The following is a 13,375-nucleotide window of genomic DNA, read 5'->3' on the forward strand; positions in this document are numbered from 1 at the left end:
TAAATGTGAATTTCAGATAATAAACAAATAATATTTTAGTGTAAGTATGTCCCATACAATGTTTGGGACATACTTACATAAAATCTCAATTTTTCCAGTGCCAAACTTTGGACAATGAACACATGATAAAAGAGATAATCAACTTTTGCCTCCAGAAAAAACTACATCAAGCTGCAGAAAAAAACCAAATTGTACTTAATTCAAGTGACTTAAAACTTCTTTGAGAAAAGATGTTTTATTCCTTATCCTACTTGACAGAATTTTCATGTGCTATAAAAAAGCATTTATTTCAGATCCATTCATATTTCAATACCTTTTATCCTAGCAGGAGCATTTTATTCATTAGTAGAGATTAAAAATTATTTTCATAATTCATAAAGAACTGAGGTTTTCTAGATTCTAGAAAAAAATCAGCTAAAAGGTGCTATCTTTTGCTGTACTGTGATAATATTTCTGTATTTCGATTTTCATAACAAACAGCTCACAGTATTTGTGGAGTCAGCTCTAAACAATGCTTTGGTTTTCTCCTTTTAATGTTAACTTCCAGAGATTTATGCCATGACTTAAAAAGCTCTCCTTCACCGAATAACTGTATTTCACTTTCAATAGTTTTATATTCTTTTTTTTTTTTTTGCGGTACGCGGGTCTCTCACTGTTGTGGCCTCTCCCGTTGCGGAGCACAGGCTCCAGATGCGCAGGCTCAGTGGCCATGGCTCACAGGCCCAGCCGCTCTGCAGCATGTGGGATCTTCCCAGACCGGGGCACGAACCGGTGTCCCTTGCATCGGCAGGCGGACTCTCAACCACTGCGCCACCAGGGAAGCCCCACTTTCAATAGTTTTAACAATAGTTTTTCTTCTTCAATGACTAAATGGACATCAAAGTAAATGAATAAATTATAAATACTAATCAATTAAGACTTCAAAGGTATTTTTTGGTAATTATGGAAACAAATACCTACAGATAAGTTGTCACAAAGGAAGAGTAAATCAAGTGATTTAATTTAAATATAGTTCAGTATATGTGACAACTAATTAGTCATTTTTTGTGTCATAAGAGGCTACAGGTGTGGCACTTGAGGTCACTGGCACTGTTGAATGTTGGAATGAAAAGCATCTGAAGAGAGTATTTGAGGGACAAAAACAGAAAAGGAATTACAGATGTATAGGTGGGTAACTGATAATCAACTTTTAAAAGCTGAAAATTTAATATTCAGCCTTAGTCAAGTGCAAAGGAGTAGTCTACAGAATATAATCTAAGGAAAATTGAAACTCTGAATGAATAAGATTCCATTCAATCCACTCATCTTGTATTTTTATACTGAAATAATCTGATGAGTGTTTACTCATTTGGGGTAACTGGGTTCTTTTAGAAGGATGTGGGGTGATTTCACCTTCACGTGGTAGAAGAAAACACAACTAATGTCATAGCTGAAAAATCTCAATTTATGATTCACTTTCAAAAAGAAGATATCCCTACCAAACATTCAAAACAGAAAAATAAATCTTCCCATGAAATAGAAAGTAAACAAGAAAAGGGAAATAAATTATATAATATAAAATGTAAATCATGGCTAAAATTTATCTTATTCCAAGACTCGATAACTGTTCCTATATAAAGTCTTCAGGACCATTAAATCTGAAATTTCTAATAAATAATGTATCCAAATAAAGGTAGTGCAATTGTGGGTTATTTTCTTGATGGACTATAATACCTTGGGTAACTTTCTGTCTCACAATGGGAATTTTCAACTTGAACCATGATGTCCATTTCAAGGTTTTACAGGCAACTGATTTATTAGGTATTGTTTAAAAGAACATGACACATAAAATACACAAATCTAGATGTAACCATCTTGGTACTCACCCTTTTAGAAACTCTGTACTAATGCACTGTGTACTTAGCTTTATCAGAGGTGCTGATAATTAAGTGCTTATCATAAAATCTATTCTTCAGAACTAGCAGAGCACACAGTTTATGTTCCTTCCCAGAGCTCTTTTAAGGTAGAAATTGTGCAGTAGCTACATTAATTTAATCAGCTACTGCATCCAATGTTATTTCCTTTAGCCTGAGATATATATTTTATGTCTAAAATATTCAAACACTGTTTAAAAAATTTTAACGCATTCATAAATCCCTAAACAGACAGATGCTTGTCATCACATACACTACCAAAAAATATGTACATTTTTCCACATTCTAGTCAATTAGGTAGATAATGACTATATCATTGATTTTCAAGTAGTTTTTAAATAATAAGGGAAGTTGACTATTTATTCAAATATTTATTGGATATGTGTATTGATGAGAATTGATGCCTCATTTTTATTTTAAAATTTTATCATGTAATATTAATCGCACACTTGTACACATACATATATACACATTCATATCTAGATTTAGCAAAAAATGAAAATGAACATAATCATAGGATCAGAAAATATGATTGATATGTGTATATATATTCTTTATCTATATATAGAGAGATACAGAGTGACAGTCTATGTACACACATATATATATACAGAGAAAGAAAGAATGATATATTTATGGAGGGAAAATAATGTTTATGGTACAGTTCAAGAACGTAACAAATACACATGGTGTACACATATATAAATATATATGAATATATGTATACAGTTTTGTTTTGCTAGTTTTTATGAACTTCTTTTATGAACTTCTATGAAATGGTATGAAGCTACAAATACTTGTCTTTGATTTGTTTTTATTCGGTCAAAATTATAAGACATCCATGTTGTATTCAACTGTCATTTATTCAAATTCACTATTGTATAATATTCCACTGTATGACAAACCAATAAGTTACTTAACTAACCTCTTATGTATAGTTGAGGGTTTTTTCTTATTTGTTTTGCTTTTTAATTTTTGTTTCGGTTGTTTTGCTCTTTAAAAAAATACTACTTTGAACATTTTTGCACACGTTTCCTAGTGCTCCCACACAAGAAGTTTTCTTCTGAGAAGTGAAATTACATGGTCTTTGGGAATACGAGCATCTGATATGGCCAGAATTTGCTAAATTCACTTTATAAAATCATAAGTACTGGCAATTTTTATCCATTTTTTTAATCCATTATATATTTTTTGTCTTAACACCTATGTTTCCTGGAATAAATAAAATGACCTCATTTTTTTCTTTGGTTAATATTTGTCTTGTGTGATTTCATCTATCCTTATCTTTCTGCTATGGACGTCTGATTTAATTACACTGAGTATAAGGGTATGTTCTATATGATACTGTTTTTTTGAAATCTGATTTCTTATTGGCTTAGTACGTGTCAAATTTTATAAGCATTTTATATCTGCTTGAAAAGCATGTGCATTCTCTAATTGTTGGGTGTAGAATTTATGTATTTTAATTAAATCAAGTTAAAAAAAAAAACAGGGAGTTCCCTGGTGACCTAGAGGTTAGGATTCTGGGCTTTCACTGCCGTGGCCCAGGTTCAATCCCTGGTCAGGGAACTGAGATCCCACAAGCCACAAGGCACTGCCAAGATAAATAAATAAATAAATAAATAAATAAGTTTCTTAATTTGTTGCTCAAATATTTTATATTTTGAAAAAATTTTTTCTGTTCAACCTTTAATAAGGGAGGTTTCCTAAAATGTACTACTGTGATTGTGGTTTGTCATATTTTCCCTGTAGTTCTTGATCAATTTGTGCTTTACATATATATTTATTTATTTTTATATTTTATATATTTGTAATTATTATATCTCCCTGATAAACTGAACCTCTTATCATTAGTAATGACTTTTCCTGCATATGCTTTTTGTCTTAGGGTCTAAATTGTATGAGGTTAATAAAACTACCTCAATTTTTCTCTGGTTTATATTTACACCAATAACTTCATCTATTTTGCTCTTTCAAACTCTCCATAGCCTTATGCTTTGAGTGTGTAACCTATAAACAGCTTATAGTTAAATTCTTTTTTAATATGTCTGATAATATCTTTTAAGTGGAAAGTTTAACCCCCACAGATTCATTAAGATTTTTGATATCTGGACTTTTTTTTTACCATCTTCCTTTAAAAATTCTATTTGTCTACTTTTTCCCATGTATCCTCTAAAAAAGGATACATTAAAAAAAAGATTGAATTTTATGGGTGTTCTTTATTTTGTTGTCCATTTTTCTCCTCTATAGCTTTGGAAGTTATGTACTCATTTCCTACTCTTTCATTAGTTACCCGTAAAGTTATCAAAATATGCATAACAAAGTTCTAACTCACTAACTCCAAAGAATTCAAGCACTTTAGAATACCTTAATTCTGATCAATCTCCCTGCAAGCTCACATAATAGTGTTGCCCAATAACTCAGTCTATCCATTTTTAACTGCATAAATTAGGCATGCTATGGCTGTTGAGACTTACTCACAGTTCCCTGGTCTTTGTTTATGTGAAAATGTCTTTGCTCTTATTTTTGGAAGGTAGTTTTGTCAGGCAGGCAATACTAGGTTGACTTTTTTTTTTCCTTCAAAACTGAATAGTATTCCTCCGTCTTCTGGTTTCCATTGTGGCTGATAAAAAGTCTACTGTTAACCTAATAGTCTTTTCTGAATAGTTGAGCTGTTGTTTCTCTTTAGCTGCTCTAAGGAACCTCTCTGCCTTAGCATTTCAAGTTTTACTACAAGATGTCTATGACTGAATTTATTTGTATACAGATGGCCCCCAACTTATGATGGTTCGACTTACAATCTTTCAACCTTAGGATGGTGCAAAAACGATATGCAGTCAGTAGAAACCGTACTTTGAATTTTGAATTTGGATCTTTTACTGGGCTAATAATGTGCAGGATATGTAGTACGATACTCTCTCATGATGCTGGGTCGAAGCAGGGAACCACAGCTCCCAGTCAGCCACATGATCAGGAGGGGAAAAAACCAATACATTTACAACCATTCTGTACCCAGACAACCATTCTGGTTTTCACTTTCAGTACAGTATTCAATAAATTACATAAGATAGTCAACACTTTATTACAAAATAGGCTTTGTGTTAAAAGATTTTTCTCAACTATAGGGTACAAGTGTTCTGAACACATTTAATTAGGCTAGGCTAAGCTATGATTTCAGTAGGTTAGTTGTATTAAATGCATTTTTTTTTTTTTTTTTTTTTTTTTTTTTTTTGCGGTATGCGGGCCTCTCACTGTTGTGGCCTCTCCCGTTGCGGAGCACAGGCTCCGGACGCGCAGGCTCAGCGGCCATGGCTCACGGGCCCAGCTGCTCTGCGGCATGTGGGATCTTCCCGGACCGGGGCACGAACCCATGTCCCCTGCATCGGCAGGCAGACTCTCAACCACTGCGCCACCAGGGAAGCCCTTAAATGCATTTTTGATTTACATTATTTTCAACTTATACTGGGTTTATTGGGACATAAACCCATCATAAGTCGAGGAAGATCTACATATTCTGCTCAGTATAAGTTATCCTATTTTGTATCTGTGTGTTTATGTCTCTCATCAGCTTTAAGAACTCATCTGCCATTATCTTCTCAAATATTGATTGCTTATCTTCCATTCAATATTCTTTTCTTCTGGGACTCTAATTAGATGCATGTCAGAACAGCTTCTTGTATTTTCATATCTTAATATCCACTTTTGATATTTTCCATCCCCTTCCCCTCTCTTAAGTATTCTGGCTAATATCTTCAGATTTAACTTCTGATTAACTCATTTGCTTATCCATATGTTTTAAATTTCAATAATTAGATTGTCCATTCAAAAATGCTATTGTTTCTTTTTAGAATATTCCTGGTTATTTATAGTCTCATGTAGCTTGATCAATTTATAAGTGTAATTTTCATTTCTTTAAACATTTATTAATTATTATTTTCTAAACGAAAACTGCTGATCTGAAGTTCCTGGGTATCTAAAGCTATTATTTGCTTTTCCTACTGATTTCACATGTAGTGATTTACATCCACATTCATATGGTAAACTGTTGTAACGTGGAAGCTCATATAAGGTTTATCTTAAGCCATACGTAACATGGAGGTGAAAACTGGAGTATTTTCCTGGAGATAAATCTGTGTTTACTTCTGACAGGAGTCAGAGGAAGGCCCTAATGTCAAATCACATTAGCCAACTTCAAGGTGCCAGCTTAGAGTGAAACCCATGGATTCAACGCCCTCTCTCTGCCAGTGACTCTCGGCTTAGTCTCAATATAACTGCAGTATCAATGTCAGCACTTTTCATCCATGCAAACTTGCATTCCTTGCTTGCTCTCCCCAGTCTGGGTTTAGCTCACTTTTGGTGAAGGGGTGAAGAGAAAAGCTTCAGAACTTTCACTTAATTCATGGAAGTCTAACAAGTCACTAAGAAATTATGTTTTATCTGGTATAGTTGCTTTGTAAGGAGATATTCCTCCCACAACTCCAGAAACACAAAGTTATAACACTGAAAATGTTGATTAGGAGAATGGTAGTCAATTAGAGAATGGGTACACTGGTTAATTAAATTATAATAAAAGAAATGGAGTGTGAGAAACAAACATGAGTGGAATATAACAATTCTGTCATGACGTGAACTACAGGGTATCATAAGTAAATATGAAACATAAAGAAAGGAGAACTGGCCAAGTTTCACTTACTAAGTGGATAATGTTGGCAGTTCAACTCAGGTTAAACTGGTTCTTTAGGAAAATGCCCATGGAATGAAATCCACACTGAGGTTTTTCTCTGATAGCTTTAAATCAACTCTCTTGCTTCTTAGCTGTAGTTATTTTATAGCTACACGATTTCACACATTGTACAGTTCTCCGTTTGTGCTATCTTTTTTAGTACACTATAAGTTGTACATAAAGTACTCAAAAGCCTAGAATATTCCCCAGTAATAACAGAATTGTGGTAAAAGTTTCCCAACGTGAATAATATGAATAAATATAAATTTAACTAGAAAGATAGTATTGTGATGTGGTAAACTTCTCTCCTCCTACACTACCTTCAAAATGTAGCATTTGGGGGAAGTGCTTTGAGAGCAGATTAAGTTTTCAACATTCATGTGACTATCTGTTTTCACATCCCTGGAGCCTCCACTGTTCAACTTTCAGTAGAGTTTCTTTATACTTCTTACCAAGCTGTGGCTCCTGAAACAGTAAGTCTCCAAATTTCAAATATTTCTAAAAGAACTCAAGCAGAGCACCTTAAAGGACCTAGGATCACACAAACTACATCAGGTTTTAAGAATAAGTGCAAGAGGATTATAATGACCTAGAGACAAGTGCTGCTAATTATTTTTAATCTAATAAAATACTGAGAAGGTTGACTTAAGTTCAAAATGTACTTTCATTTTGTGTGTCCTCAGAAGGGTTCCAAGACCATACAATAGTCAAAGATTAAACTAAAACCCACCATGGAGATTTCGACTTATTCATGACTACTGTGAAGTCAAAATCTCACAGGGATCTCATTTATTTAAATGTACTCATTGAGCACCTATTACCCATCCTGGCACTACTACACTAAATTGTGCAGATACAGCAATGAACAAAATAGGACTAGTCTCTTCCCTCTGGAGCTTACTTTCATTACTGAATATTAATTAAACTCTGAGATTATTCAGTAATATTTTTATTCATATTTATTTCTTAGATTTTTTTTGTTTGTTTAAACAAAACATATGGAATCTCCATTTTTCCAGCCAAGTTTTCAACCAATAGCCTCAGCTTCCTCAAAAAAAGCCACTCATCCAAGGGATCTGGTATCTACATGCATCAGTGTGTGTGTGTGTTGGCTAATTTCTTCATGATTAAAAAAAGCCTCCTCCTTCAAAAAAAGAATGGGTTATCTAATTTCTACATCGCTTAAGAAATGCACATGGCACAGTATACACACTAACAAGGCTCGGAAGAAAGCTAATGTCTGCTTGTCCCAGAAATAAATAAGCACGCAGCTAACATCAAAAGAGCCAGAAACACACACTGCAAGTGTGAACACATATTTGATCGCAGGACTGTGTCTTTCCCAGGGCTGACCTTATAAATTAAACAGTGTAAATCTCAAGGAAGTGTTTTCTGAACGTTTAGATCCACTGTGAACATTAGGATGCCCTTCAAATTAACATGTCACGTTGTTAGCCTATTGTTGGACATAAACTGCTTCATTACTGGTGACTGAGAAAACAGACACACACTGGTACTAACACACAACTTTTTAAAATAATGGGAGGAACTATTTAAAATCTCGGGATGTGAAAATTTAAATAAACAGATTTTTAAACTAGGATATTGAGTCTGCAAATGGAAGAGCCCTTAAAAATAGTAAATAAAGCTCTTGACTTTGATGCTTAGAGGCATGATAACAAGAATACCCAATACTCTGGAAGTAATATCTGAATGCACTATGCTACCAGGATTTTGCTAAATCATAAGTTCCATAAGGGCATCATGTTTATGTTCTTTTCTCTTGTTTTATAATCAATGCCTGGCACTATGTGTATTTTTGGAGTTAATTAGTTAAGAAATGAATACATAAATGAAATAAAGATGTGTATTCCAAACTCATCTCTAGAAAGTATGAAAGATTAATTGGGAAAGTTAATGTCTATAACAAGGATAAGATGAAGGTAGAAGGAAAGCACTAACACACCTTACATCTATTTACGAATCTGAAACAACGTAAGCAGCTTTACTCACTCAGAGTGTACAGAAACCCAAAGTCACACATATTACAGAGTTCTCTGCTTCACATTACTGTCTGTACATAAAACAAGGATATTGCTTAATTTTTTAAAACTAGAAGAATGTCCGATTTCATTTTAAAAGAAAAACGAGCAACATGTTCTCAAGTGGATTGTTTCCCAGTTGGAATAGAGAATAGTACATATTATAGTGGCATCTTTCATTTGGAAGCCGCTCCATCAAAAATCATGGGATATGGGGTAATACTTAGCAAGGACAAATAAATGAATTGAGGTAAAACCATCAACAATATCAGCATCATTGAGAATTTTAAAATATATTCAGTAGATGGTATAAAACCGGTATGAAACATAAGAGTAAACAGTTTGAAACAAGTGACCAAATTAAAATCTGTGGTTATCACATCTACCAATACAGAATCTGCAGTCTATGATCTTACAGAACATGGTCTTGTTCTATAACTGCCCAAGGTCACCACAATCATTCCCAACAATTCTTGGGTCAGCCCTCTGGATACTTTCTATCATTTTCTCACTATTTTTCCCCCCGTACGGCTTACCTGTAGTGTCGGGAAATCTCTTCTTCCACCTGGGTAATGAAATCACATTTGGTACATGAGTGTTCTTTGCTTTCCTTGACAGCCGGCTGCCCATCTGATCCTTGCAGGTGACTGCCTTCTTGTTTGACGTCCGATGCTTGGGACTCATGCACGCTCTCGTAATGAAAGAGGAGCACGTCCACGTCAGGGGTGGAGAAGGAGCACTGGTGGCACTGGTGTTTGACTCTTGAGCTTCCGGCCGCCCCCGGAGACAAGTGCAAAAGCAAGAGCGCACAGTGGGAGCAATTACTTTTTCTACAAGCAAATGGATAAGTAATTTCTCCAAGGTGCTTTTCTGGGCTGCAAAGGCCTCTGGGACAGAATGGACAGTGTTTAATGGTACACTTATGAATGTTATGGAGCTGTTGATAATGACGGAGAAGCGGCCCCACTACAATAACGTCGGGGCCATGGCTTTTGGAATATCTGAAGTCGCAGAACTGACAATTGTAGCTCGTGACCATATTATCCTCTGCTCCCTTGCTGGAGAAGTCCTTCTTCTTTGCCCCACTAGAGCCCTTGTCTGCCTTGGTCATTGGCTCCCCTTCTGCACTTTTGGCTAGATCATTCTGATTAATGACAGAGCCCCTGGACAGCTTGTCATTCAATTCTGGGTTAAGGCCACCTGACTGTGCTCCTCCATGCTGCTTGCCATAGTGTTCTAGCAGCTTAAGTGAGCTTGATGACTCGCAGCTGAAACTACAAAATTTACACCAGTAGTAACTGGTGGCCTCTGTACCATTTTGTCTTGAATCAAGGGGTTTGATGGGCACCGAGTAACCAACAGGCGTGTCATCTCCTGCCTTGACTGTGATCTTGTCCTGCCACTTTCCCAAGTCTCCGGAATCACTGGACCGAAGTGCAGGGATGGATTTGTTAGAGTTCTTCTCCGAAGGTTTTGCACCCTCAGAGGAGGGGAGAGAAGCTTTTATTTTGTTCGGGTGAGTCTGAAGAAAATGTTGTTCTAGTTCCGTTGATGAGTTGCCCATGTAAGTGAAATTGCAGAATTTACAGCGGAAGTACTTGGTGTTTCCTTGGCAATCTGGTGTTTTCCGTCCAATGCCAATGAACGTTCCACCTGAAGTAACCTGGCATGGAAGAAATGGATGTTACTTTAAAGGTATCATTAATTCAGTGCTTTTTGTGGGAGGGAGGAGGTGACACTGCCAAGTATCCCACATCCAAAAATACAATAGTACTTCTGCTTATTATGAAATCACTTGAATAATCAGAGCCAAAGAAATTCACTCTTCATTACTCAATAGCAACTCTATGAGAGGTTCATTATGCAAAACATTTTTGGCCAAAGTATCTGATGAAGGTAAGTTATAAAAGTACTATAACTAATGCAAAAGATTTAATAATATATACTTTTTTAAAAAAAAAAAAACAACCACACAAAATGGTTTACGGTTAAAGCCCGAGCATGCACAGTTAGACTGAAAGTAAAATGAAATCATCGGTGGGCTTGAAATTTTGGTGAAGGAGGATCGATGTAAGGAGTTTAAAATGTTTCCCAATCTAGGACAAATGAAATAAAGAAAACCTTCCAGGGCTTTATCTGATTAAGGCTCTGTCTCATAGAAAAGACTCAGCCCCTCCCATGAGCAGGTCATGGGGACGGTCAAGGGCCAAAATAAAATAATTTCACCCTAAAAATCACCACAGCTCTGTTTTCTATCCAAAATTATAAAATTGCGTATAGTGTTAGGGCAATCAAGGCCTTCAAAGGGCATTTTATCTAAAACTCTTCTCTGGGTGCAGCACATCAGGCAGCATAACTAAGTGCCACCACCCAGCAGCCGAAATTCACTGTTTAAAAGAGTTTTTGACAGAAATGCTCCAAAGGGGGAGAAATTTCCTCTTTCAACAATCAGGGAATTTTTGAATTTTTCCAGCAACCAGATGTAATAGATTAAGCACGTGGCATAATCGTGTTCTTCCTTCTTCCACAGCTGCTCAAAAATGACATGTGTGATCACTGCTCACATCCAAATCACTCCATGAGAAAAGTCTCAAGCATCTCAAAATCATTTAAAAGATTCTACTTAATATGCAAATAATATTCCTTTAGCGCACCGGGAGACACAGTTGTTCTCTACTATACAGGACTAAGATGGAAGTCCCTTCTGTCACTTAAAGAGAGGTGTGACCTGGATCAAATGACTTAACCTCTCTGGCCAACAGCTTCCTCACTGGGGGCCACCTTTAAACTTACTTCCAATATTACAGTTGGAGGAAATGTGCATGAACACATCAACAGCTCATTTACTGTACATTAAGATTAATAAATTATGAAGTTCTCCCACAGCCGTTCATCGAAGGATGACATTCCACTTTAAACAGTGTCTATATTCACCATGGCAAACACCCAGATTGCAGTCTGTTGACAGCAGAGCATTATCTAAAGCAGAAGGGCAAGAATGGGGGCACCCTCCCAGGCAGCAACCTGACCATTAATCACTGGTGTAAAGGATGTCAAAGCCAGAGGACACAAGATAAGTCTAACACCATTCTAACCTAACACTTTAGTGACCAAAGCAAATAAAATGTGCACTGAAATGTAATGCATAATATTGCAAAATTCATCCATTTCCCAATTCGCTAGAGGTGAGAAGAACCTTGCTTTCAAAAACAAAATGAACCTTTCAATGGGATGCCACCTACTCAGGTACTTGGTTCAGGAACTTCAACTTGAATCAAAAGGAGCAAATTCAGAACTATCCCAACCTTCTCTAATGTGAGCAAAGAAAGCTAGTGTACAAACTCTAGAACTGGAAATTTGCTTCTCTGAGCTACCGCATTGCTTCAGAGTTGCTGAGTTTCTTCCTTAATAGAAAATGTTTTTAACTTCTGCTTGTAGAACAGGGATTCCTGAGAAACCATGACACATCATCACTATTTCTTTGATTTTGCAATCTTCAAGCCTCAGGTTCCATGTCCACACCGTGAGGGCCAAGCAAAGAGCACATACAGTCTTAAGAAAGCCCTAAACTTATGAATTTGAAGGGAATTTAAATTATTATGAAGCATCACAACATCCCTTCCAGTATTTGACATCAACTTGAAGAGTCAGAAAATCCACGCTAAGAAAGACTAGTGTCAGGTGAAAAGAACATTTCATACCAAAACCCGCCAATAAATCATTTTGGTCTGGGATTAACTAAGCTACTATGAAAACTGCATTAAATCTTTAAAGTTAGCAGTGTCTATGTGTCTAAAGGTTGTGTCTTTAGCCAACTCCATTGTTTAGGATGCTTTTAATGGTTATATACTTTATGCTGAAAAGTGCCTTCAGACTACCCACTGCCCTTTCAAAAACCAACCAAGCAACCAAATAACACAAGGATCTAACTTAATAGCAAGAACAAAAATACTGACACTTGTACAGATTATCTATTTGCCTTCCTGGTAAATAGCAGTTAATCATATTAGTATTACACATTATTAAAAGCTAATATAATATTAGAATTACACATCATACATATTATAAAAGCCAACTTTGGAAAACATAATTACTCAGTGTTCTATTCCTTTTCTCTTTCCAAAATAAGGTTTTAAGGTTACATTTGTGCCCATTTCTACGCTATCTCTATGAGAGATGTACCTTAAGTCATGGTGAAATATGACTGTTGTACAATATATCATTTAACTGAATTCTGAAATAAAATATAATTTATTATTTTAGGACACCATACCTAAGACTAAACCATACCCATTTCATGTTCATGACCCACAAATGCTGACTTAAAACAATTCTTTTCTAGGTTAAACCCAAATACACAGCAAGAACAGTTAATGCAAAATCAATGTTTTGCAGCAACAGTTTATTTAATCTTCTTGCCGGGAAACAGCACCTACACATTCAGAGAATTATTTCAAACTTTCCAAACGGTTGAACCCAGCAAGGAATAGAAAAACTTATTCCCTAGCTATGGCTATACTAAAAAGAGATCACAGCAGAACAAAGAGTATAAACTTCAGTCTTTCTTCGTTTGCTAACCAGGACTTTAATGATAACCCATAATCCAGTAGTGCCTTTGATACAGATATCCACATTTAAAAATTCCCATCAAACTGCAAATTCTGTTTGGACTAAAAATTACACCTATTCATTCATCT

At 35.7% G+C, this 13,375-nt stretch overlaps 1 protein-coding gene across 6 annotated transcripts in view; it reads right to left on the bottom strand.

The window, feature by feature from the left end:
- The window catches only part of TRPS1 (transcriptional repressor GATA binding 1), a 262,196-nt gene that overhangs the window by 189,967 nt on the left and 58,854 nt on the right, over positions 1–13,375 (bottom strand). For all 6 annotated transcript variants that reach the window (XM_081258834.1, XM_081258832.1, XM_081258829.1 and 3 more), the window contains one exon: positions 9,215–10,341. In XM_081258834.1, coding sequence (XP_081114960.1) covers positions 9,215–10,341 — 1,127 coding nt within the window. The remainder of the gene's footprint in view (positions 1–9,214; positions 10,342–13,375) is intronic.

This window comes from Mesoplodon bidens (genome assembly GCF_964165515.1).
Source record: "Mesoplodon bidens genome assembly, chromosome: 16".
In the NCBI taxonomy this organism is placed as follows: Eukaryota; Metazoa; Chordata; class Mammalia; order Artiodactyla; family Ziphiidae; genus Mesoplodon; species Mesoplodon bidens.